The sequence below is a fragment of the Pristiophorus japonicus genome, chromosome 10 (assembly GCF_044704955.1).
Source record: "Pristiophorus japonicus isolate sPriJap1 chromosome 10, sPriJap1.hap1, whole genome shotgun sequence".
NCBI classification, from domain to species: domain Eukaryota; kingdom Metazoa; phylum Chordata; class Chondrichthyes; family Pristiophoridae; genus Pristiophorus; species Pristiophorus japonicus.
The window spans coordinates 115778561-115805755 of NC_091986.1; the positions used below are offsets into that span (position 1 = coordinate 115778561).

The 27195-nt window shown below is 45.5% G+C and overlaps 1 protein-coding gene across 1 annotated transcript in view; it reads right to left on the reverse strand.

Annotated features, from left to right (window-relative positions):
* LOC139275067 (coiled-coil domain-containing protein 81-like) overlaps positions 1-27195 on the reverse strand; it is a 214617-nt gene that overhangs the window by 92619 nt on the left and 94803 nt on the right. The window contains exon 8 of the mRNA XM_070892012.1: positions 15356-15476. Within this exon, the coding sequence (XP_070748113.1) occupies positions 15356-15476 (121 nt within the window). The remainder of the gene's footprint in view (positions 1-15355; positions 15477-27195) is intronic.

The window sequence follows — 27195 nt, forward strand, 5'->3', positions numbered from 1 at the left end:
GTCTATCCAATCTTTCCTCATAGCTAAAATTCTTCAGTCCTCGCAACATTCTAATAAATCTCCTCTGTACCCTCTATGGGTAATCACATCTTTCCTGTAATGTGGTGACCAGAACTGTATACAATACTCTAGCTGTAACTAGTGTTTTATACAGTTGGACATAACCTCCCTGCTCTTATATCCTATGCCACGGCTAATAAAGGAAAGTATCCCATATGCCTTATCTACTTGTCCTGATACCTTCAGGGATCTGTGGACATGCACTCCAAGGTCCATCTGTTCCTCTACACTTCTCAGTATCCTACCATTTATTGTGTATGCCCTTGCCTTGTTAGCCTTCCCCATTACCTCACACTTCTCTGGATTGAATTCCATTTGCTACTTTTCTGCCTACCTGACCAGTCCATTGATATCTTCCTGCAGACTACAGTTTTTTTTCTTCATTATCAACCACACGCACAATTTTTCTATCATCTGCAAACTTCTTAATCATGCCTCCTACATTGAAGTCTAGATCATTGATATATGGACATAGTTATTTGCACTAGAAAAATGTTCTGATTGGGTCTCCGTGATCACAGGACCTGATTGCTGATTCGTCCCCTTGGAGGATAAGACACACCCAACAGTTTCTCTGGAATGTATAATTAGAACCCCTAGCCCAAGTTCTCAATGACTTTGCAAAGTGTAATTCGAGCCATTCTGACTGCCGATTCCAGACAGGAGAGCTCCCTCCTCTCCGCCCAAGTTCCTGACCCACCCCCAGCCCAAGTTCCTGCTCCATCACAGCCCAAGTTCCCACCCCCCCAACCAAAGTTCCTGCCCCCCCCTCAGCCCAAGTTCCTGACAACCCAGCCCAAGTTTTGTGATATCCCCAGCTCAAGTTCATGCCCTCCTGTCGAAGTTTTTGCCCCATCCCAGCCCAAGTTCCTGTCACCCCTAACCCAAGACCTTACCCCCGTCCCCACCCCGCACCATGCCATAGATGAGGTATTGTGTGTGGATCACGGATTGTTAACAGGTTTATTGGGTATGAAGTGAATAGTGACAGTGTCGTGACTTCTGGATTTCATCCACTCCAATGATGTCCCTTGTCACACATGTCCTGAGCTTTCCGAGAAATCGGGTGTGGGTGTAAAGAGGTGAAGTTGGAAGAACGTGATCTGTCTTCCCTGAGTTCCCTCTCTTCCCTCCAATCCTCTCTCCTGCATCTCCTCTCTCTCCCCCAATCTCTCTCACTCTTCCCCCAATCTCTCTCTCTGTGCCCCACTCTTTCTCTCCCCCCAGTCTTTCTCACTTACCCTCCTCTCTCTCTGCCCATTCTCGCCCCAGTTTTTCCCCAGTCTCTCTATCTCTGCCCCACTCTCTCCCCCAGTCTCTCTCTCTCTCTCCCAGTCTCTCTCACTCTCCCCAGTCTCTCTGTTTGCCCCACTCTCTCTCTCTCTCTCTCTCTCTCTCCACCCAGTCCCTCTCACTCTCCCATCAGTCCCTTTCACTCTCCCCACCCCAGTCTCTCAATCTCCCCGCAGTTTCTCTCAATCTCCCCCCATTCTCTTCACTCTCCCCCTCTCTCTCTCTCTCCCCAGTCTCTCTCTCCCCCCAGTCTCTATCTCTCTCTCTCCCCCCAGTCTCTCTCTCTCCCCCCAGTCTCTCTCTCTCTCCCCAGTCTCTCTCTCTCTCTGTCCCTCTCACTCTCCCCACCACACCCCATCTCGCTCAACCCCCATTTTCTCTCTCAACCCCCATTTTCTCTCTCTCCCCCCTCTCCCCCCCCCCAATCTCTCACTCTCTCTCTGCCCCCAGTCTCTTTCACTCTCCCCCATTCTCTCTCAATCTCTCCCCAGTCGCTCTCTCCCCTCTCTCTCCCCCATCTCTCTCTCTCTCTCTTCCCCCCACCCCCAAGCTCTCTCTCTCTCCCTCCCCCCAGTCTCTCTCTCTCTCCCTCCCCCAGTCTGTCTCTCACTCCCCCCAGTCTCTCTCTCTCTCTCTCTCCCTCCCCCAGTCTCTCTCTCTCAACCCCCAGTCGCTCTCTCTCTCTCCCCCAGTCTCTCTCTCTTTCTTCCCCATCTCTCTCACTCTCCCCCAGTATCTCTCATTCTCCCCCCATCCCAGTCTCTCTCACTCTTTTCCCTAGTCTCTCTTACTCACCCTCAGTCTCTCTCGCTCACCCTCAGTCTCTCTCTCTCTCTCTTCCCCTGCCCCCGCCCCCCCCCACCCCAGCCCAGTCTCTCTCTCTCTTTCTACCCTGTCTCTCTCTCTCTCCCCCCAGTCTCTCTCTCTCTTTACCACTACCTCCGATGTTTTCTTTCCCACAGGAGACTGCTGTTATGTATGTATGTAAACCGTACCAATATTTAAGACTTGCCACTAGGGGGCACACCTGTGGGAGACCTAAGGGTCACCTGTGCACCCTGGGGCAAGCAGGTATAAAAGATGATTCACCATGCTGCTTCTCCACTCTGGAGTCTGAATAAAGAGTCTAAGGTCACAACAGTTTGAGCTTGCAATACAGTCCTTGTTTATTCTGAACATAACAAATTGGCGACGAGTAATGGATCATGAACTTTCACGCAGTAATGGCTGTCGTTGGTATTCTTGAGAGATTTGTTGAGGGTGATGATTGGGAAGCTTTCATTGAGCGCCCCGACCAGTACTTCGTGACCAACGAACTGGACAAGGCTGAGACGGCGACCAAGCGCAGGGCGATTCTCCTCACCGTATGTGGGTCTTCGATATATGGCCTCCTCAAAAATCTGCTTGCATCTGTCAAACCAACGGACAAGTTTTACACAGAGCTGTGTACACTGGTTAGGGAACATCTCAAGCCGAAGGAGAGCATCTTGATGGCCAGGTATCGCTTTTACACGCACCATCGCTCTGAGGACCAGAACGTGGTGAGGTTTGTCGCCGACCTAAGACACCTTGCAGGGCAGTGTGACTTTGCAGGATCCTTGGGGGAAATGTTGCGGGACTTTTTCGTGCTTGGAATCGGCCACGACGTCATTCTTCGCAAACTGTTGTCTGCCGAATTTCTAGATCTGAGCAAGGCCATCACAATAGCCCAAGCCTTCATATCCACGAGCGATAACACGAAACAGATATCTTCACAGAATCAAAGCTCACCGGCAAGTACTGTGCATAAAATAATGTTTTCAGCAGGCAGAACTGTACAGGGCAGGGCCCACACGACTGCAGAGGCCAGACCCAGGCCTAGAGTGACTCAGAGTCTGCCGTGGGGCGTGAATGCGTATCCATTAGCACCATGTTGGTGCTGAGGGGGCAGTCATAGAGCTCATTAATGTCGATTCAAGCCCTATGTGTGCAAGGGCTATGGAACAAAGGGGCACCTCCAGTGAATGTGCAAACGATCTCTGACTCACCACGTGGCAGAGTCAGGAGAGGACGACTGATCCAGCGAGGATCACCCTGGATGAGCAGGAGAGGCAACTGAACCTGAGAATGAAGAGAAAATATATGGGATACACACCTTCACCACCAAAAGCTCTCCAATAATGTTAAAAGTTGAACTCAATGGCACTCCAGTCTCCATGGAATTAGACAAGTCAATCAGTTATGAGCCAGAAGGCATTTGAGAGGCTGTGGGGCAACAAAGCACAGCAACCCAAGCTGATCCCTACACCAAGGAACTGATACCAGTTATTGGTAGTGCGGACATAAGAGTAACCCATGAGGGAGCAGTGCACGATTTACCACTGTGGATTGTTTCAGGTGATGGGCCAACGCTGCTTGGTAGAAGGTGGATGGGGAAGATTTGATGGAACTGGGAAGACCTCTGTGTACCTTCTCCGGCGAACGACATCTCCCCTGCTCAAAGGCTGAGCAAACCCCCACCTTCAGCTGAAGCAGGCATCGAAGTGCAGATCCATTTGCAGATCCCCGAGGCACAGGCCGCTCATCACGACCACGAGGAGGTGAAGATCAACCGAGCAGCGGTACAGGCACGGTACCCACCACCCAAAGCCGACGACCTCTTCGCGACGATGGAAGAAGTTCCAGGTCGACCAAGCAGAGTGAGACTCCGGCCGAAACGATCCGAATGCGTCTTCCTGATTCCAGAGACTAAATCCCTGGGGAGGAAGATCGCGGCAGTCGGCATCATGGACACGTACAAGAGTCCATCCAGACCACGGGACCAGAGTGCATCCAGATCACGGGATGAAAGTGCATCCAGACCATGGGACAAAGGTGCATCCAGGCCATGGGATGAAAGTGTGTCCAGACCACAGGATTTTGCCGCAACGGAACAGAGGAAGGTGTTGCCCAGCAAGCAAGGCAACTGGGTTTGGGGCAAAGGTAAAAGGGCGACCGCTGAGAAGGCCAGAAACCCACTACGTTCCAATAAGTTGTTTACACTATGTAACCCAAGTGAGCGTTCTTTCGCGGCCAATGATGTCGGGGAGTCGGGGGCACCTTACAACAAGCCAAAGTAACAGGCAAACACCAACCGATCGTATATGTATCTGACAAAGTACTTGTAACAAGTAATAGAAACATAGAAACATAGAAAATAGGTGCAGGAGTAGGCCATTCGGCCCTTCTAGCCTGCACCGCCATTCAATGAGTTCATGGCTGAACATTCAACTTCAGTACCCCATTCCTGCTTTCTCGCCATACCCCTTGATCCCCCTAGCAGTAAGGACCTCATCTAACTCCTTTTTGAATATATTTAGTGAATTGGCCTCAACAACTTTCTGTGGTAGAGAATTCCACAGGTTCACCACTCTCTGGGTGAAGAAGTTCCTCCGCATCTCGGTCCTAAATGGCTTACCCCTTATCCTTAGACTGTGACCCCTGGTTCTGGACTTCCCCAACATTGGGAACATTCTTCCTGCATCTAACCTGTCTAACCCCGTCAGAATTTTATATGTTTCTATGAGGTCCCCTCTCATTCTTCTGAACTCCAGTGAATACAAGCCCAGTTGATCCAGTCTTTCTTGATAGGTCAGTCCCGCCATCCCGGGAATCAGTCTGGTGAACCTTCGCTGCACTCCCTCAATAGCAAGAATGTCCTTCCTCAGGTTAGGAGACCAAAACTGTACACAATACTCCAGGTGTGGCCTCACCAATGCCCTGTACAACTGTAGCAACACCTCCCTGCCCCTGTACTCAAATCCCCTTGCTATGAAAGCCAACATGCCATTTGCTTTCTTAACCGCCTGCTGCACCTGCATGCCAACCTTCAATGACTGATGTACCATGACACCCAGGTCTCTTTGCACCTCCCCTTTTCCTAATCTGTCACCATTCAGATAATAGTCTGTCTCTCTGTTTTTACCACCAAAGTGGATAACCTCACATTTATCCACATTATACTTCATCTGCCATGCATTTGCCCACTCACCTAACCTATCCAAGTCGCTCTGCAGCCTCACAGCATCCTCCTCGCAGCTCACAGTGCCACCCAACTTAGTGTCATCCGCAAATTTGGAGATACTACATTTAATCCCCTCATCTAAATCATTAATGTACAGTGTAAACAGCTGGGGCCCCAGCACAGAACCTTGCGGTACCCCACTAGTCACTGCCTGCCATTCTGAAAAGTACCCATTTACTCCTACTCTTTGCTTCCTGTCTGACAACCAGTTCTCAATCCATGTCAGTACACTACCCCCAATCCCATGTGCTCTAACTTTGCACATCAATCTCTTGTGTGGGACCTTGTCGAACGCCTTCTGAAAGTCCAAATATACCACATCAACTGGTTCTCCCTTATCCACTCTACTGGAAACATCCTCAAAAAATTCCAGAAGATTTGTCAAGCATGATTTCCCTTTCACAAATCCATGCTGACTTGGACCTATCATGTCACCTCTTTCCAAATGCACTGCTATGACATCCTTAATAATTGATTCCATCATTTTACCCACTACCGATGTCAGGCTGACCGGTCTATAATTCCCTGTTTTCTCTCTCCCTCCTTTTTTAAAAAGTGGGGTTACATTGGCTACCCTCCACTCCATAGGAACTGATCCAGAGTCAATGGAATGTTGGAAAATGACTACAACGCATCCACTATTTCCAAGGCCACCTCCTTAAGTACTCTGGGATGCAGTCCATCAGGCCCTGGGGATTTATCAGCCTTCAATCCCATCAATTTCCCCAACACAATTTCCCGGCTAATAAGGATTTCCCTCAGTTCCTCCTCCTTACTAGACCCCCCGACCCCTTTTATAACCGGAAGGTTGTTCGTGTCCTCCTTCGTGAATACCGAACCAAAGTACTTGTTCAATTGGTCCGCCATTTCTTTGTTCCCCGTTATGACTTCCCCTGATTCTGACTGCAGGGGACCTACGTTTGTCTTTACTAACCTTTTTCTCTTTACATATCTATAGAAACTTTTGCAATCCGTCTTAATGTTCCCTGCAAGCTTCTTCTCATACTCCATTTTCCCTGCCCTAATCAAACCCTTTGTCCTCCTCTGCTGAGTTCTAAATTTCTCCCAGTCCCCAGGTTCGCTGCTATTTCTGGCCAATTTGTATGCCACTTCCTTGGCTTTAATACTATCCCTGATTTCCCTTGATAGCCACGGTTGAGCCACCTTCCCTTTTTTATTTCTATGCCAGACAGGAATGTACAATTGTTGTAGTTCATCCATGCGGTCTCTAAATGTCTGCCATTGCCCATCCACAGTCAACCCCTTAAGTATAATTCGCCAATCCACGAGGTCAGGCGTGTTGTACAGCAAACCAAAGTAGCAGGAGAACCCCAACCAGTTGTTTTTGTATCGAACAAAGTATTTGTAGCCAGTGATGTGTTATCACACCGGGTCGGGTGTGTTGTGCAGCAAGCCAAAGTAGCGGGTGAGCTCCAACCGGTTGTACATATATCCAATAAGTTAATCAAGGCAGCAGCTTGGGTCCACGGGACAAAAGAGACGTACCAAAGAGGGTCCCAATATTTGCTCGAGTCAGACAAGCTGCCCATCCCACAGTTTTGGGAAAGCAGAGGCACCATTATCGATGCATTGTTTCGAGAATGTCTAACACTGTCTGTGCACTGTAACATGATCCGCCATGGGCCAGGCACTGAGAAGGGCGCTAATGGGGAGGCCTACAAAAGTCCCAACATCGTTGGGAACCAGCGGGAGTTCGAGGAGGCGGAGCGGCAGCGTGGGGAGGCCTACAAAAGTCCCAACATCGTTGGGAACCAGCGGGAGTTCGAGGAGGCGGAGCGGCAGCGTGGGGAGGCCTACAAAAGTCCCAACATCGTTGGGAACCAGCGGGAGTTCGGGGAGGCGGAGTGGCAGTGTGGGGAGGCCTACAAAAGGCCAGCCGGTGCAGCTGCAGGGAGTGAAGGCAAAAAAGAAGTAGAAAGAAATCGAAGGGTGATGTCACAGCCAAGGGGGTAAGTGATTGGCTGGTGATTGGTGAGTAGTTTTTATTTTTCTTTTCTTTATCAGTAAATAACCTTTTAGCATTGTTGTTGCCAAATTAAGTTAATCTAAGGGTTAAGTCATGGCAGAAGAGCTTGGGCATGTGTTATGCTCCTCCTGTGCTATGTGGGAAGTCAGGGACATTTCCAGTATCCTTGATGACTACATATTTGGGAAGTGCATCCGCATTGCAGCACTGGAGCTGCGGGTGGATTTACTCTGGAGCATCCATGATGCTGAGGATGTCGTGAATAGCATGTTTAGCGAGTTGGCCTCACCACAGGTAAAGGGTACATAGCCAGATAGGGGATGGGTGACCAACAGGAAGAGCAGTGGAAGGAAGGTAGTGCAGGGGTCTCGTGCGGTCATCCCCTGCAAAACAGATACACGGCTTTGGGTACTGTTGAAGGGGATGACACAACAGGGGAGAGCAGCAGCAGCCAAGTTCATGCCACCGTGGGTGGCTCTGCTGTACAGGAGGACAGGAAAAAGAGTGGGAGACCTATAGAGGTAGGGGATTCTATTGTAAGGGGAATAGATAGACGTTTCTGTGACCGCAACCTAGATTCCAGGATGGTATGTTGCCTATCTGGTGCAAGGGTCAAGGATGTCTCGGAGCGGGTGCAGGGCATTTTAAAGGGGGAGGGTGAATAGCCAGTTGTAGTTGTCGTAGTGCATATAGGTACCAACGATATAGGTAAACAATGGGATGAGGTCCTATAAGACGAATTTATGGAGCTAGGAGCTAAATTAAAAAGTAGGACCTCAAATGTAGTAATCTCAGGATTGCTACCAATGCCACATGCTAGTCAGAGTAGGAATCGCAGGATAGCTCAGATGAATACGTGGCTTGAGGAGTGGTGCAGAAGGGAGGGATTCAAATTCCTGGGACATTGGACCTGAGGGAGGTGAGACCAGTACAAACCGGATGGTCTGCACCTGGGCAGGACCAGAACCAATGTCCTAGGGGGAGTGTTTGCTAGTGCTGTTGGGGAGGGGTTAAACTAATATGGCAGGGGGAAGGGAACCTATGCAGGGAAACAGAGGGAAGTAGAATGGGGGCAGAAGCAAAAGATAGAAAGAAGAAAAGTAAAAGTGGAAGGCAGAGAAATCTAAGGCAAAAAGCAAAAAAGGTCACATTTCAGCAAAATTCTAAAGGGGCAAAGTGTGTTAAAAAGACAAGCCTGAATGCTCTGTGCTTCAATGCGAGGAGTATTCGGAATAAGGTGGACGAATTAACTGCACAGGTAGCAGTTAATTGGCATCACGGAGACATGGCTCCAGGGTGACCAAGGCTGGGAACTCAACATCCAGGGGTATTCAACATTTAGGAAGGATCTACAGAAAGGAAAAGGAGGTGGGGTGGCATTGCTGGTTAAAGAGGAAATTAATACAATAGTAAGGAAGGACATTAGCTTGGATGATGTGGAATTGGTATGAGGAGGGCTACGGAATACCAAAGGGCAGAAAATGTTAGTGGGAGTTGTGTACAGACCACCAAACAGTAGTAGAGAGGATGGGGACAGTATCAAACAGGAAATTAGGGACGCATGCAATAAAGGTACAGCAGTTATCATGGGCGACTTTAATCTACATATTGATTGGGCTGACCAAAATGATAGCAATGTGGTGGGGGAGGATTTTCTGGAGTGTATTAGGGATGGTTTTCTAGACCAATATGTCGAGGAACCAACGAGAGGGCTGGCCATCCTAGACTGGGTGATGTATAATGAGAAAGGGCTAATTAGCAATCTTGTTGTGCGAGGTCCCTTGGGGAAGAGTGATCATAATATGGTAGAATTCCTTATTAAGACGGAGAGTGACACAGTTAATTCAGAGACTAGGGTCCTGAACTTAAGGAAAGGTAACGTCGATGGTATGAGACGTGAATTGGCTAGAATAGACTGGCGAATGATACTTAAAGGGTTGACGGCGGATAGGCAATGACAAACATTTAAAGATCACATGGTTGAACTTCAACAATTGTACATCCCTGTCTGGAGTAAAAATAAAACGGGGAAGGTGGATCAACTGTGGCTAACAAGGGAAATTAAGAATAGTGTTAAATCCAAGGAAGAGGCATTTAAATTGGCCAGAAAAAGCAGCAAACCTGAGGATTGGGAGAATTTTATAATACAGCAGAGGAGCACTAAGGATTTAATTAGGAGGGGGAAAGTAATGAGAGGAAGCTTGGTGGGAACATAAAAACTGACTGCAAAAGCTTCTATAGATATGTGAAGAGAAAAAGATTAGTGAAAACAAACGTAGGTCCCTTGCAGTCAGATTCAGGTGAATTTATAATGGGGAACAAAGAAATGGCGGACCAGTTAAACTAATACTTTGGTTCTGTCTTCACGAAAGAAGACACAAATAATCTTCCGGAAGTACTAGGGGACCGAGGGTCTAGTGAGAAGGAGGAACTGAAGGAAATCCATATTAGGCGCGAAATTGTGTTAGGGAAATTGATGGGATTGATGGCCGATAAATCCCCGGGGCCTGATGGTCTGCATCCCAGAGTACTTAAGGAAGTAGCCCTAGAAATAGTGGATGCATTGGTGATCATTTTCCAACAGTCTATCAACTCTGCATCAGTTCCTATGGACTGGAGGGTAGCTAAGAAAGGAGGGAGACGAGAAAACGGGTAATTATAGACCGGTTAGCCTGATATCGGTAGTGGGGGAAATATTGGAATCAATTATTAAAGATGAAATAGCAGCACATTTGGAAAGCAGTGACGGGATTGGTCCAAGTCAACATGGATTTATGAAAGGGAAATCCTGCTTGACAAATCTTCTAGAATTTTATGAGGATGTAACTGGTAGAGTGGACAAGAGAGAACCAGTGGATGTGGTTCAAAAGGCTTTTGACAAGGTCCCACACAAGAGATTGGTGTGCAAAATTAAAGCACATGATATTGGGGGTAGTGTACTGACGTGGATAGAGAACTGATTGGCAGACAGGAAGCAGAGAGTCGGGATAAACGGGTCCTTTTCAGAATGACAGGCAGTGACTAGTGGGGTGCCGCAGGGTTCAGTGCTGGGACCCCAGCTATTTACAATATATATTAATGATTTGGATGAGGGAATTGACTGTAATATCTCCAAGCTTGCAGATGATACTAAGCTGGGTGGCGCTGGAGCTGTTTGGAGGATGCTAAAAGGCTGCAGGGTGACTTGTTACAGGTTGGGTGAGTGGGCAAACATGTGCCAGATGCAGTATAATGTGGATAAATGTGAGGTTATCCACTTTGGTGGCAAAAACACGAAGGCAGAATATTATCTGAATGGCGGCAGATTAGGAAAATGGGAGGTGCAACGTGACCTGGGTGTCATGGTACATCAGTCATTGAAGTTGGCATGCAGGTACAGCAGGCGGTGAAGAAGGCAAATGGTATGTTGGCCTTCATAGCTTCATAGAGGATTTGAGTATAGGAGCAGGGAGGTCTTACTGCAGTTGTACACGGCCTTAGTGAGGCCTCACCTGGAATACTGTGTTCAGTTTTGGTCTCCTAATCTGAGGAAGGACGTTCTTGCTATTGGGGGAATGCAGCGAAGGTTCACCAGACTGATTCCCGGGATGGCAGGACTGACATATGAGAAGAGACTGGATCAACTGGGCCTGTATTCACTGGAGTTTAGAAGGATGAGAGGGGATCTCATAGAAACATATAAAAATCTGACGGGACTGGACAGGTTAGATGCAGGAAGAATGTTCCCGATGTTGGGGAAGTCCAGAACCAGGGGACATGATCTAAGGATAAGTGGTAAGCCATTTAGGACCGAGATGAGGAGAAACTTCTTCACTCAGAGTTGTTAACCTGTGGAATTCTCTACCAGAGAGAGTTGTTGATGCCAGTTCATTGGATATATTCAAGAGGGAGTTAGATATGGCCCTTATAGCTAAAGGGATCAAGGGTCTGGAGAGAAAGCGGGAAAGGGGTACTGAGATGAATGATCAGCCATGATCTTACTGAATGCTGGTGCAAGCTCGAAAGGCCGAATGGCCTACTCTTGCACCCATTTTCTAATGCCTTTGGTTGGTTACCGTTGCCCACCACCAGGGTGGAAACGGCGCAGCCTGCAGACCCACTCGTGGTCATGGAAGTGCTAGAAAGCGGGGGGTCAAACGTAACGGCTCCCCAGTTTAGGACCTGGACCAGCCAGGATCCCACATTACCACCTGCCAACGGCGAACCACTAAATGGGATGTTGCAGCTTATCTGTCGCAAAGATGAAAGACCCATCCCAACGTTGTAAAGTACGGCAGGGCGGCTACACACAGTCAGTGGTCCAGGGCCCCCTTACCATGGCCCAGGATCCATGGGGACCATGAGGCCTCCCACCACTAATGAAAGTCTCAAGGCCATATTGGCCATCCTGGCCTTGCCAAACCTAAGGGTCAGCGACAATAGTCCGAAACAGGCATCCCAAATCACAAAGCCAAGCACCACACGTGTCACGGTAGACTCCCTACAGTCCCGGCTATCCCGGGAGCTACGCAATCACCAGACAGAATCACTCAGAACCGAGCCTTCCGTATGCTATCAGCAGAGAATGTACCATGATCGCACGGCTCCTCCACGCGACATCAAAATGAGTGATGTAGCCCATGTTCAGGGCCCCAGATGGGCCGCTAGCACTGTATTAGCCAAAGAGGGGGAATGGAGTGTGTGATGAAAACGGAGCGTTTGATTGTGAAACCATGTACTGGGCAAACGCAGAAAGCATTTGGACCAGACCAGTGTGTGTGATGAAAACGGAGCGTTTGATTGTGAAACCATGTACTGGGCAAACGCAGAAAGCATTTGGACCAGATCAAACTACAGATAACCAGGAACCACTGTGAAAGGACCTGGCCCCCAGTGACCCACTAACACAATCGACCTCGCCGTCAACCACGAGGATGAACCCACCATGTCAGGACTTCAACCCAGGTGATCGACCTGAGGACGCAGGTGCCAGATCGCCTCAACTTGCAAATAACTTGTACATAAGACTTTGGGGGGGGGGGGGGGGTGATGTTATGTATGTATGTAAACCTCACCAATATGTAAGACTTGCCACTAGGGGGCACATCTGTGGGAGAACTAAGGGTCACCTGTGCACCCTGGGCAAGCAGGTATAAAAGGTGATTCACCATGCTGCTTCTCAACTCTGGAGTCTGAATAAAGAGACTAAGGTCACAACAGTTTGAGCTTGCAATATAGTCCTGTGGATTTATTCTGAGCATAACAACCGCAAAAATGTTCGTGTATTCTAAGGTATTCTAGGTAAAGGTCTTGAAGATAATTCAAAAGCTAGAAGCAGCTCCAGCTCCAGGCTTGAACAGCGATGAGCTCCACACAACTCATGGCTTGGCCCTACTTCCGGCTTCCTCGTACGTCGCACTGCGCATGTGTGACTAAATCAGATGCCCATGCGCAAAAAGGGGGCAGAGTCGAATTCGCGCATGCGCAGTAGGACACAAAAAACTAGTGCAAATAATCACTCTGTTGATATATACCACAACAAGCAAGGGATCTAGTACTGAGCCCTGTGGAACCCCACTGGAAACAGCCTTCCAGTCACAAAAACACCCGTTGACCATTACCTTTTGCTTCCTGTCACTGAGACAATTTGCAATACAACTTGCCACTTTGCCTTGGATCCCATAGGCTTTTACTTTTCTGATCAGTCTGCCATGTGGGACCTTGTCAAAAGCCTTGTTAAAATCCATGTAGACTACATCAAACAGGCTACCCTCATCGACCCTCGTTACCTCCTCAAAACATTAAATCAAGTTAGTCAGACATGACCTTCCCTTAACAAATCCATGCTAGCTGTCCTTGATTACTCCGTCCCTTTCTAAATGACGATTAATCCTGTCCCTCAGAATTTTTTCCAACAAGTTGCCCACCACCGAAGTTAGGCTGACTGGTCTGTAATTACTTGCTCTAACCCTTTCTCCCTTTTTAAACATCGGCACAACATTAGCAGTCCTCCAGTCCTCTGGTGCTGCACCTATAGTCAGAGATTTGAAAAATGATGGTCAAAGCCTCTGCTATTTCCTCCCTTGCATCTCTTAAATGCCTAGGATACATTTCATCCGGGCCTCGCGATTTACCTACTATCACACTATGTTTTCTTGCCCTCTCTTTGCTTTCCTAATTTCCTTTTTTATTTCACCCCTGCACTTTCTATACTTCTCTAGGTTTTCTGTAGTATTTAGCTCTCCGTATCTGACATAAGCTTTCCTTTTTTGCCTTATCCTGCCCTGTATCCCCCTTGACATTCAGGGGGCTCTAGATTTGGGAGTCCCACCCTTTTTCTTTGTGGAAACATATTTGCTTAGAACCCTTACTATCTCCTCCTTGAATGCTTCCCACTGCTCAGACACAGATTCACCTTCAAGTAGCTGTTTCTACTTATGCTAAATCACATCTCAGCTTAGTAAAACTGGCCTTTCCCCAATTGAGAACCTTTACTCCTGCTCTATCTTTGTCCTTTTCCATAACTATGCTAAATCGAACTGAATTATAATCACTATCACCAAAATGCTCTCCCACTGATACCCTTTCCAGCTGCCCAGCTTCGTTCCCTTAAACTAAGTCCAGAACCACCCCCTCTCTTGCTACGTACTGGCTAAAAAAGTTCTCCTCAATGCAGTTTAAGAATTCTGCATCCTCGATACCTTTTACACTGATTCTATCCCCGTTAATATTAGGGTCGTTGAATTCCCCTACTATTACTGCCCTATTGTTTTTGCACGTTTCAGAAATTTGCCTACATATTTACTCTTCCAGTTCCCTCTGACTATTTGAGGGTCTATAATACGCACTCAGCAGTGTGATTGTCCCCCTTCTGTTCTTCAATTTAACCCATATAGCCTCATTTGATGATCCTTCTCACATATCATCCCTCCTCACAGCTGTAATTATTTTTTGAACCCGTATTGCAAACCCAATCCTTTTTTATACCCCCTCTCTATTACATCTGAAAACCATGTAATCAAGAATGCTGAGCTGCCATTCCCGTCCTTCTTTCAGCCATGTTTCAGTAATAGCTATGATATCATACTTCCATGTGTCTATCTGTGCTGCTGGCTCATCTGCCTTATTCACTAGACTCCTTGCATTAAGCACTGCCAAATTCTAGCTTTTGTTTCCTTTGCTTTCCAAACTCACTTACTAATTTTCTGCCTTCCATTTCCATCTTTGCTTCTCTCCCTTCTGAATCTACACTAAAGTTTCCATCACCTTGCCAAGCTAGTTTAAACCTACCCCAACAGCACTCGCAACACCCCTACTTCTATCCCTTCATGAGGATATTGGTCCCAGCCCTGTTGAGGTGCAAACGGTCCAGCTTGTACAGGTCCCACCTCCCCCAGAACCAGTCCTAATGCCTCAGGAATCTAAAGCCTTCCCTCCTGCACTATCTCTTCAGCCACACGTTCATCTGCTCTATCCTTCTATTTCTGTACTCACTCGAATGTGGCACCGGGAGTAATCCGGAGATTACTGCCTTGTATGCCATTTAGACTTATTTCCATATAACGCAGTGCTGAGTAACCCTAGACACCCATTTATATGGCATCATTTGGATAAAGTATTTGAATATTGTGATGAAGTCCCCATCTGTTTCAGGTGGCAGATTCTTCTGCCCACCATCAGACATTAGAAATACTCATTGTATTCAAAAGGATTGGAGACTCGGCTTTATAGATCTCTGCGCCTTTCTCCATGCCATAGTTTCCTGCAAATTTGAACACATGGCATGGATAATCATAAGACAAAAATTGGCCTTAATGACTTCAAACATTTTTTTTAAAGAAATTGCATCTGCCAGAGGTCCCTCAAAATCGTCTTGGTTCACTGACATTCATATATTGTAATGAATCTGCTCTACCATGTATACAAAACTGTAATGGTTTTATGACATTATATAATGTCTATCCAGATGCCTCAGTATGTAAATAAGTACATACCTGACCTGCTCTGCAATGATCAGAGCAGGCAGTGGCTGGTGGTGTTTTGAGCTTCGGTGCCTGTAAGTTTGTGTGTTGAATGCCAGATGGACAAAGGGGAGAACGATATGGAGAAGACAACCTAAAGATGTATCAAAAAAACATGTGAACCAAAATTCCACTTTTATTGAAATGATTCTAATCACTTCTCCTTCATTATAACACGTATTACAGAAAACTGCAAGATTCGACACCTATCAATCAACCAACAAATAGTGCTGCTCCTATAGGGAGATGAAAACATCTAACTTAATTATGAAAAAATGAAAACAATAATTTAAGTTTATCATAGCATTTTGTAGTGTTTAAATAACTGTACATTATATTAAAAGGAATAAAGGTTTCAACCTTCCTCAATATAAAAATCAAATTAGTTTCGGGCTGTCTCAGTTAATGTTTTTCAAATTAACTACTATGAAATGAATTATTTCTACTATTCAGCTCCAAAATATTTTACTTTGATGACAAAGGTGTCCGAGAGATTAATATCCCTAAACGACTTTCATTCTGAACTGAAAGACAACTTTCAAGAAGGATGTAATTGTATCGCCAATGTTGGGATGCATAATCTAGACAAGTCACAAGCTTGCTTCTTGATCACTGCAGCATATTTAATTATGAAAATTTAATTTCAGTACTTTAAATATCAACTGCTCCACAGACATTTATTAAAGTTTAATGGTGAGACTTAACAATTCTTACAATCATTAACATTCCATGCATGATATGCTCATACTCAAAAAGGAGTTAGATGAAGTCCTTACTACTAGGGGGATCAAGGGGTATGGTGAGAAAGCAGGAATGGGGTACTGAAGTTTCTGGCTGTCTCAGTTAATGAACTCATTGAATAGTGGTGCAGGCTAGAAGGGCCGAATGGCCTACTCCTGCACCTATTTTCTATGTTTCTATACTAACATAACACTGGAGATGCATTTTTTTATGAACAACAGTATAGTTTCCCACAATGTACCGCTGAAAGCCCGCTGTTGTTGCTGTACTACTTAAAGTTAGCCAGCCTCTTTCTTCCAGTACTATATTCCTTCATGGCTTTTGTGGAATCTTCAATCGTTGAAGTTCTTTAGTTATTTATATATCTGATCATGTTGTATTGTAAGTTTCACAATTTATGCTTGTAGCAAAATACCATACTGGCAGACATTGCACTAAATGTTCATCATAGCTAGGGCATGTGAATGAGTGTGAGAGTATATTATGTAGAATTAACAGCATAGAAACAGGGCATTCAGCCCAACTGGTATATGCCAGCATTTATACTCCAGACGAGCCACCTCCCACCCCTCTTCAGCTAACCCTATCAGCATCTCCTTCTATTCCTTTCTCCGTCCTTTTTTATCTAGCTTCCCCTTAAATCCATCTATGCTAATCACCTCAAGGAGGAAGTTGGGGAAGGAAGCTTGGAGATGTTTGGTGTGGTGGCAACAGGAAAGGAAGGGAGAAGTAGCAAAGACAGCTGAATGGATGGAATCTGTTTTGATCTCCATGACATCCATGAGCTCCTCACATTGTTAGATACGAGGGTGGAAACTGCAGTGTAGAGTAATTAAAGTAGATGGTTGGTAGTAGAGAAAAGAAGCCGGGGTTATCTTTGCTCTCTTGTATGAGCCTAAAGTACAGAGCAAATTCCTTGAGAAAGAGTTCATAAAATGCATAAGGGACGGGTTCCTTGAGCAGTGTGTAACAGGACAAACCAGGGGGCAGGTTATCTTAGATCGGGTCCTGTGTAATGAGACAGGATTAATAAACAATCTCCTAGTCAAGGATCCCCTTGGAATGAGTGATCATAGCATGATTGAATTTCAAATTCAGATGGAAGGTGAGAAAGTTGGATCTCTAACCAACGTACTAAGCTTAAATAAAGGAGACTACGAAGGTATGAGGGCAGAGTTGGCTAAAGTGGACTGGGAAAATAATTAAAGTGTAGGATAGTTGATGAACAGTGGTGTACTTTTCAAGGAGATAGTTCATAACTCTCAAGAAAAATATATTCCAGTGAGGAGGAAAGGGTGTAAGAGAAAAGATAGCCATCCGTGGCTAACTAAAGAAATAAAGGACGGTATCCAATTAAAAACAAGGGCATACAAAGTGGCCAAAACTAGTGGGAGGAAGAAGATTGGGAAGCTTTTCAAAGCCAGCAAAATATGACCAAAAAAATGATTAAGAAAGGGAAGAGAGACTATGAAAGTAAACTAGCACGAAATATAAAAACAGATAGCGAGAGTTTCTATAGGTATATAAAAAAGAAAAGAGCGGCTAAAGTAAATGTTGGTCCCTTAGAGGATGAGGCCGGGGAATTAGTAATGTGGAAAATGGAGATGGCAGAAACACTGAACAAATATTTTGAATTAGTCTTTACGGTAGGGGACACTAACAATATTCCAACACTGGATAGTCAAGGGCCTATAGGGGGGAGGAACTTAACACAATCACAATCACTAAGGAGGTGGTACTCAGTAAGATAATGGGATTAAAGGCAGATAAATCCCCTGGACCTGATGGCTTGCATCCAAGGGTCTTAAGAGAAGTAACGGCAGGGATTGTAGATGCATTGGTTGTAATTTACCAAAATTCCCTGGATTCTGGGGAGGTCCCAGCAGATTGGAAAACTGCAAATGTAATGCCCCTATTTCAAAAAAGGAGGCAGACAAAAAGCAGGAAACTATAGACCAGTTAGCCTGACATCTGTGGTTGGGAAAATGTTGGAGTCCATTATTAAAGAAGTAGTAGCAGGACATTTGGAAAAGCAAAATTCGGTCAGGCAGATTCAGCATGGATTTATGATGAGGAAGTCATGTTTGACAAATTTGCTGGAATTCTTTGAGGATGTAACGAACAGGGTAGATAAAGGGGAACCAGTGGATGTGGTGTATTTGGACTTCCAGAAGCCATTTGATAAGGTGACACATAAAAGGTTACTGCACAAGATAAAAGTTCACAGGGTTGGGGTAATATATTAGTATGAATAGAGGATTGGCTAACTAACAGAAAACAGAGAGTTGGGATAATTGGTTCATTCTCTGGTTGGCAATCAGTAACTAGTGGGGTGCCGCAGGGATCAGTGCTGGGACCCCAACTATTTACAATCTATATTAACAACTTGGAAGAAAGGACCAAGTCTAACGGAGCCAAGTTTGCTGACAATACACAGGTGGGAGGAAAAGCAAAAGACATAGACAGGCTAAGTTAATTCAGAGACTAGGAGCTAGACTTTCCACTAGGTGGCCAAGGCCCTCCAAAAATGGACCTTGTGGGTTGTCTCAGCCTTGCTGATCGCTGGTACAAGGCCCTTTTTTTTTGCGATTTTCCACTCGGCCTTAGCCCGGTGATGTCGAATGGGCGATGTGATTTTTCGCCGATCTCACAATCGCCCACCAAAAACAGAAGTCAAAGAAAAAAAAAAGCTTCCCTAGCTACACTATTCTGCACATGTGTGGGATTTTTTTTTCCGGCTGACTATCTTTCCCGCATTTTGAGAGATCAGGGGTCATCACACATGCTCAGAATGCACAGGGAGGGTCAGAGAGAGAGAGAGTGGAGATAGAACGAGAGAAGGAAGGCAGAGTTGCAGAGGAGAGAGAATTGTTTATTTTTGAAGTTATTTGGAGCTATAAAAGTTATTTGGAGTTATAAAAGCTATATAAATTTAACTACATTGTAAAAAATGGATTACTACTGTAATTTAATATAGTTAAATTTAACATAGTAAAATGAAGGGTGACTCAGAAGGGAAAAGGGCAAAACCCTTCAATGATGAGGCGAATGAGGCCCTGGTCAATGTGGACGACTTGACATGGGATAGGCATGGGAAACCTCCACCCCGTGTCTACAGAAAAATATGGCAGGAGATTGCAGACATGGTAACGTCTGCATCCCATGAGGCGAGGACACCTGACCAGTGCCAGAAACAATGGAATAGCTTATTGGCAGCAGCAAGAGTAATTTGCATGTTATATTTCAAATGTTATATCTAATATTCTAATGATGCATGCAAATTTTGATTAGAACATTGAATTTTCTGCATTGAATTTAAGTTTGTCTTTCTTTATTGTATTAATTAATTAAGCCATGCTAACAGTAAGTTGCATTTTCCATTTCTAAAATATTTTAGTGATGCAATGCAAATTTTTAATCGAACATTGAATCTGCATTGAATTTAAGTCTGTCATTCTTAAATATTAATTACCAAGTCCATTAGCTTATGCCATGCCATGCTCTCTTCTCATTTGCAGAAGATATCTATCAGCCGGGTAGAGCAAAGGGGGACGGGGGGCAGCTCTGCTCAACTACAACCATTGTCACAAATTGAGGAGCTTGTGGTCGCGCTGGTGAGACATGATAGCTGTTTGGCCACCACCCGTGGTCTGGCCGAACCCAGCCTTGAGTCTCGTGAGTAATGTGAACTGTGTAATGTGTCAAACAGTATTAAAAACATTTTTAAAATCTTAAATTAGTTATGCATGTAATGTTCTGTAATTATAATGCAATATGCAATATACTTGTGATGTACTCTTGATATACTAATGATGTCATGGCAGACCATGCATGCATGTATGCAGCCCTGGTGCAACCCTTGTGAATAAGAAGCAGGGGATGTAGGCGCTACAGCTTTATGGGGTAGTGAAAAGTATTGATGTGTAACGTCTCCTAGTAAAGATCACCGTTATGTTCTAATAAGTTCTTTAAAAATGTCATTCATGTTTTTAGGTCAACCTGAGAAGCTAATGGCACTGCAGCCGTCCACTGCACCTTCAACAACCACCTCGGAGGAGGAAGAGGAGGAACATTCAAAAGAAGAGGAAGAAAACTTTCCTCACCTCTTGGAGGAGGACGAAGAGCAGGAGAAAGATGAAGAGGAATTATATCCAGAACTGCAGGGGGGGAGGGATGAACCTGTGGTCATCTCTATTTAGAGTGATGAGGCACCGGGACCAAGCGGCATCCAGCTGGTGATGCCAAGGTGCAACATTTTGCACACGCCCCACGGAGGTCGGGTCAGCGAAGTGAGCAATCGCCTACCTCGGACGGGCAAATGGAGTGCTTGATCTCCCTGTGCAGCGAGACGGTCGCGATAGGTCGCGACCTTATCCAGGGGTTCGATGGGTTCTCCACGAACTGGAGCCATTCTCCACGAACTGGAGCCAGTTCAACACGAACTTTTCCAACTGGTCTTCCGTGCAAACTGAGTTAGCACAGCAGACCTTGGAGGCGATTTGGGAGCAGACCGCCGCAACCAATGCCCTTCGGCATGCGTTGCTGGCTGGACACGGCGCTGCACCCCAAGGTGTTGTGTCAGATCAGACCCCTAGCAATCAAGCGAGTACAGAGGACACAGTTCCTCCTGACCCAGAAGATGAGCCTCAGGCTTCGGCTTCCAGTCCGTCACCTCCACCATGGCAGGAAGTCTTGCCATCGCAAGCTGCACACCACGTTCGTGTCGGTCTGCAGAGACCAAAACGGATGGGTGGTGTAAAAACACAGGGTGGGAAAGGACCTGGAGGGAAATGTGGCCGCAGGTAGGGAGGAGGGATTGTTTGTAAAATTAATTGTTAATGTTTTTACAAGTCTGTTCATTTGTTCATTGTTGTTTGGGATGGAGGAGGAGGGGTAGGTTGGGGGGGGGGGGTGGTGGAAGGGTGCTGTTAAAAAGAAAAGTCAAATTCATTGTGTTAAATAAACATTTTTATTGAGTTTAACAATTGTTGTGCCTTCTCTCCTTTTAAAGTTAAGCATAACATTTTAACAATTATTCTGCATTAGTTGAGTGCTGTATTATTGTTACAAAAGTTTACTTTAGTTAAGCATTAATGTACATGCCAGACCAAGGCAGGCAAGGCAGAAATGTAACTCTACGCAAATGCAACTTTTGCTTAACTATAAATGTAAATGTGACTATCCACAATGAAAGGTCATGAAAAGCATTCGGAAATGAGCTGCTGACACAACAGCTTAGCAGCCGCATAACTGCCACTGGGTATTGGTCTTGGGAGGCGGGGGTTTGTACCGGGGCTAGATCGCCAGGCTGATTGCCCTCGCCTAGGTCCTCACCAGCCTCTTCTTCCACCTCTTCCTCCTCTTGCTCCTCGCCGGCTGGCTCTTCTGTCTCCCCTCCTTCTGGAGGTGGACCGATATGGCATTACTTGTTCTCCCCGTATAGCTAGGTCATGCAGCATGCAACACACCACAATAAACTCAGCGACCTGATCAGGGTGGTACTGTAGGCTGCCACCAGAATGGTCCAGGCATCTGAAGCGCTGCTTTAGGACTCCAATTGTTTTTTCGACGATATTTCGTGTCACTATGTGGCTTTCATTGTAACACTTCTCTGCTTCAGTGACGGGATTACGCAAAGGGATCATCAGCCAACTGGAAAGGCCATATCCTTTATCCCCCAGCATCCAACCGTGACGTTCTGGCTGATTGACAAACAGGTCAGGGATAGCACTCTCACATAGGATGAGCGCATCATGGATGCTTCCAGGAAATGTAGCATTTACTGTCATGATTATTTGGTTGTGGTCGACAACAAGCTGCACATTTAGGAAGTGGAATCCATTTCTGTTACGAAACATCTCCACGTTCTTTAAGGGGGCTTTCAGGGCAATGTGCGTGCAGTCTATTGCTCCCTGTACCTTGGGGAAGTGTGCTAATGTGTAGAAACCCAAAGCCCTACCGGTCTGTGCCTCCCTGGTCATAGGGAAGCTTATGAAGTCCATCCTACCAGCGTAAAGGGCTTCAGTCACCTGTCGAATGCAGCAGTGTGTGGTATGCTGAGAGATATGGCAGATGTCGCCAGCTGAAGCCTGAAAAGATCCCGAAGCGTAAAAGGCTAGGGCAGCAGTAACCTTCACCTCAATGAACAGTGCGGTTCTGATGGTGCTGGAAGGCTGAAGATCATCCTTGATAAGCTGGCAGATTTCATCGATGACCTCCTTCCGGAAGCGTAGCCTCCTTAGACACGTGTTTTCTGTTAAGTTGCAGTAAGATTGCGTTTCTTTGTACCTTCGTTGGCTGTACGCTCGCCTCCTTTGTCTCCTCTGTCTCTGTCTCTGCATTTCTCTGCCACCTCTTCGATTGATCCTTTCAGAAACCAGCTTGTGAACAGTTACGAATAATGGCACAGAAAGCATAGGCCCCATCACTATCAATAATTATTTTCAATTTTTATAAATGAACTTAAGAACATGAATCTACTAAACTACTCTATGTATTCCATAAAAAAATGCCTAATCCACTGTAATACTATTAAGAATATTTAAAAATCTGAGCAGATCGATCTATGCAGGACACATAAATCACTCACAACCATCTAATATGTCTTTTTGGCTGAGTCCCCCCTTCCTCCAATCTTCAAAATGGCGCCCGTTGTGCCCATTCACTTCTGTAAGACCAGGTAAAAGCAACTATTTCTCAGCGATGTTTTCGGCCTTACATCAGCCCGGCCTTGTGCCGGCGATGTGCCGAAAGTTGGGATGGGCCTTGTGTGGGCGATCAGCTCAGCGATCAGTTCAACGAAGTGAGCCGAAACTTGGGGGCCGATTTTTCTGGCGATATTTCCACTTTTTCATCAAAATGGGTGATAGAGGTCGGTTTTGGGTGATAGATGGGCTTTAGATGGGCGATGTGAAGTGGAAAGTCTAGCCCATGGGTCCTGAACTTAAAGAAAGGTAACTTCGATGGTATGAGATGTGAATTGGCCAGGATAGACTGGCGAATGATACTTAAAGGGTTGACGGTAGATAGGCAATGGCAGACATTTAAAAATCACATGGATGAACTATATACCAATTGTACATCCCTGTCTGCGTAAAAATAAAACGGGGAAGGTGGCTCAACTGTGGCTAACAAGGGAAATTAAGGATAGTGTTAAATCCAAGGAAGAGACATATAAATTGGCCAGAAAAAGCAGCAAACCGGAAGACTGAGAGAAATTTAGAATTCAGCAGAGGAGCAATAAGGGTTTAATTAGGAGGGGGAAAATAGAGTATGAGAGTAAGCTTGCAGGGAATGTAAAAACTTACTGCAAAAGCTTCTATAGATATGTGAAGAGAAAAAGATTAGTGAAGACTAATGTAAGTCCCTTGAAGTCAGAATCAGGTGAATTCATAATGAGGAACAATGAAATGGCAGACCAATTGAATAAATACTTTGGTTCTGTCTTCACTAAGGAAGACACGAATAACCTCCCGAAAATACTAGGATACGGAGGGTCTGGTGAGAAGTAGGAACTGAAGGAACTGAGGGAAATTCTTATTAGTCAGGAAATGGTATTAGGGAAATTGATGGGATTGAAGGCCGATAAATCCCCAGGGTCTGATAGTCTGCATCCCAGAGTACTTAAGGAAGTGGTCTTAGAAATAGTAGATGCATTGGTGGTTATCTTCCAACATTCCATGGACTCTGGATCAGTTCCTATGGATTGGAGGGTAGCTAATGTAATCCCACTTTTTAAAAAAGGAGGGAGAGAGAAAACAGGGAATTATAGACAGGTTAGCCTGACATCGGTAGTGGGGAAAATGCTGGAATCAATTATTAAAGATATAATAGCAGCGCATTTGGAAAGCAGTGACAGGAATGGTCCAAGTCAGCATGGATTTATGAAAGGGAAATCACGCTTGACAAATCTTCTAGAATTTTTTGAGGATGTAACTAGTAGAGTGGATAAGGGAGAACCAGTGGATGTGGTGTATTTGGACTTTCAAAAGGCTTTTGACAAGGTCCCACACAAGAGATTAGTGTGCAAAATTAAGGCACATGGAATTGGGGGTAATGTATTGACATGGATAGAGAACTAGTGGCAGTCAGGAACAAAGAGTGGGAATAAATGGGTCCTTTTCAGAATGGCAAGCAGTGACTAGTGGGGTACCGCAAGATTCAGCTATTTACAATATATATTAATGATTTAGATGAAGGAATTGAACGTAATATCTCCAAGTTTGCAGGTGACACTAAGCTGGGTGGCAGTGTGAGCTGTGAGGAGGATGCTACGAGGCTGCAGGATGACTTGGACAGGTTAGGTGAGTGGGATGCAGTATAATGTGGATAAGCATGAGGTTATCCACTTTGGTGGTAAAAACAGAGAGACAGACTATTATCTGAATGGTGACAGATTAGTAAAAGGGGAGGTACAATGAGACCTGGGTGTCATGGTACATCAGTCATTGAAAGTAGGCATGCAAGTACAGCAGGCAGTAAAGAAAGCAAATGGCATGTTGGCCTTCAGAGCGAGAGGATTTGAGTGTAGGAGCAGGGAGGTCTTGCTGCAGTTGTACAGGGCCTTGGTGAGACCACACCTTGCGTACTGTGTGCAGTTTTAGTCCCTAATCTGAGGAAGGACATTCTTGCTATTGAGCGAGTGCAGCGAAGGTTCACCAGACTTTCCCGGGATGGCAAGACTGACAGATGAAGAAAGACTGGATCGACTAGGCTTATATTCAGTGGAATTTAGAAGAATGAGAGGGGATCTCATAGAAGCATATAAAATTCTGACAGATTGGACAGGTTAGATGCAGGAAGAATGTTCCTGATGTTGGGGAAGTCCAGAACCAGGGGTCACAGTCTAAGGATAAGGGGTCAGCCATATAGGACTGAGATGAGGAGAAACATTTTCACCCAGAGAATTATGAACCTATGGAATTCTCTACTACAGAAAGTTGTTGAGTCCAGTTCGTTGGATATATTCAAAAGGGAGTTAGATGTGGCCCTTACGGCAAAAGGGATCAGGGGGTATGGTGAGAAGGCAGGAGTGGGATACTGAAGTTGCATGATCAGCCATGATCATATTGAATGGTGGTGCAGGCTCGAAGGGCCGAATGGCCTGCTCCTGCACTTATTTTCTATGTTTCTAAGTGAGTGGGCAAAAATTTGGCAGATGGAGTATAATGTTGGAAAGTGTGAAGTCATGCACTTTGGCAGAAAAAAATCAAAGAGCAAGTTATTATTTAAATGGAAAAGATTGCATTGTGCTGCAGTACAGCAGGACCTGGGGGTATTTGTGCATGAAACACAAAAGGATAGTGTGCAGGTACAGCAAGTGATCAGGAAGGCCAATGGAATCTTGGCCTTTATTGCAAAGGGGATGGAGTATAAAATCAGGGAAGTCTTGCTACAGTTGTACAGGGATTGGTGAGGCCATGCCTGGAATACTGCGTGCAGTTTTGGTTTCCATATTTACGAAAGGATATACTTGCTTTGGAGGTAGTTCAGAGAAGGTTCACTAGGTTGATTCCGGAGATGAGGGGGTTGACTTATGAGGAAAGGTTGAGTAGGTTGGGCCTCTACTCATTGGAATTCAAAAGAATGAGAGGTGATCTTATTGAACCGTATAAGATTATGAGGGTGCTTGACAAGGTGGATGCAGAGAGAATGTTTCCACATAGGGGAGACTAGAACTAGAGAGCATAGTCTTAGAATAAGCCTCCCATTTAAAACTGAGATGAGGAGGAATTTCTTCTCTCAGAGGGTTGTAAATCTGTGGAATTCGCTGCCTCAGCGAGCTGTGGAAGCTGGGACATTGAATAAATTTAAGACAGAAATAGTTTCTTAAACGATAAGGTTTTATGGGAAGCGGGCAGGGAAGTGGACCCGAGTCCATGATCAGATCAGCCATGATTGTATTAAATGTCGGAGCAAACTCGAGGGGCCGTATGCCTACTCCTGCTCCTATTTCTTATGTTCTTATGTACATGGGTGATAGTTGTAGACTAATTTCCACAACCCTGAACCTCCCCAGCCCCACCCCTTGATTGGAGCGCATGTCTGGAGGGCACAGGACTACTGCCCACCACTGACTCCGCCAATCTTGCGGCCCCAGGGTCATTTAAATACAGGAGGCAAGTTCTAACAAGAAGCATTACTGAAATTGGGGTAGAGTTTAGCTCTGGCAAGCCACTGAAGCCTGCCACAGCATGAGAATTCAAGCAGTTACCGTGCTGCCCGCTAAAATGGAATTTAAAACTAAAAAATATTCCTTCTCTCAGCCTGTGCAAAGCCACACTCTATGAGCACTGGCTGCCAAAACAAATTATTGAGCCCCCTTCACCAAAACACAGGATACCTGAGCCAAATAAGCATCCCTTGCATACAACTGACTCAAATGCCAATAAATATGTTGGAGAATGTATTTCCCTCATTTGTATTTGTTTTACATAAATCCACCCATAAATGAGCAGGCACATTTTGCACCACTGGGCCCAGGCACCAGGAAATGAAAGGAAGCACAAGGCGACAAGGATGCAGCAGAACGCATACGGGAACAATTTTCCACCTTGCCTGCTTCAGATCCACTGAAAAATCACTAAGGCGGGGGAAGAGAGGACTAGATTCCAGACTTGAAATATCACGCACACAGTTGAATGTCCAGCATATTATACCAACAGACAAGACCCTCCACTGGGGAGAGGGCACAACGTCATAAAATTGCCCCTTATAGGCACTGTCACATGCAAGAGCGCAGCCAATTACAGAGAAGATGGTTTCCATCTTAGTTGGCTAAATTCAATGTAACAGCCCTGGTTCTAGGACCTATACTTATGAAATTTCGATAAGGGAACCAATTTTACTTTTGTAACTGCATTTGCTCTCGATGGATCTTCATATAAAAGTGAAGCTCACCTTACCTATAGCGACTGACTCCTTTGAATATAAAAGTGGGGGAGAGTTTCAAACAAATTTTTCTTTTTCTGAAACTGGATGCAATGTGAAGCGCGGTATAAAACCAACTTATGTATCTTTGTTGGGCACACTACTTTGAGTTGCACTTATTCATCCTATTGTCATAGCATCCA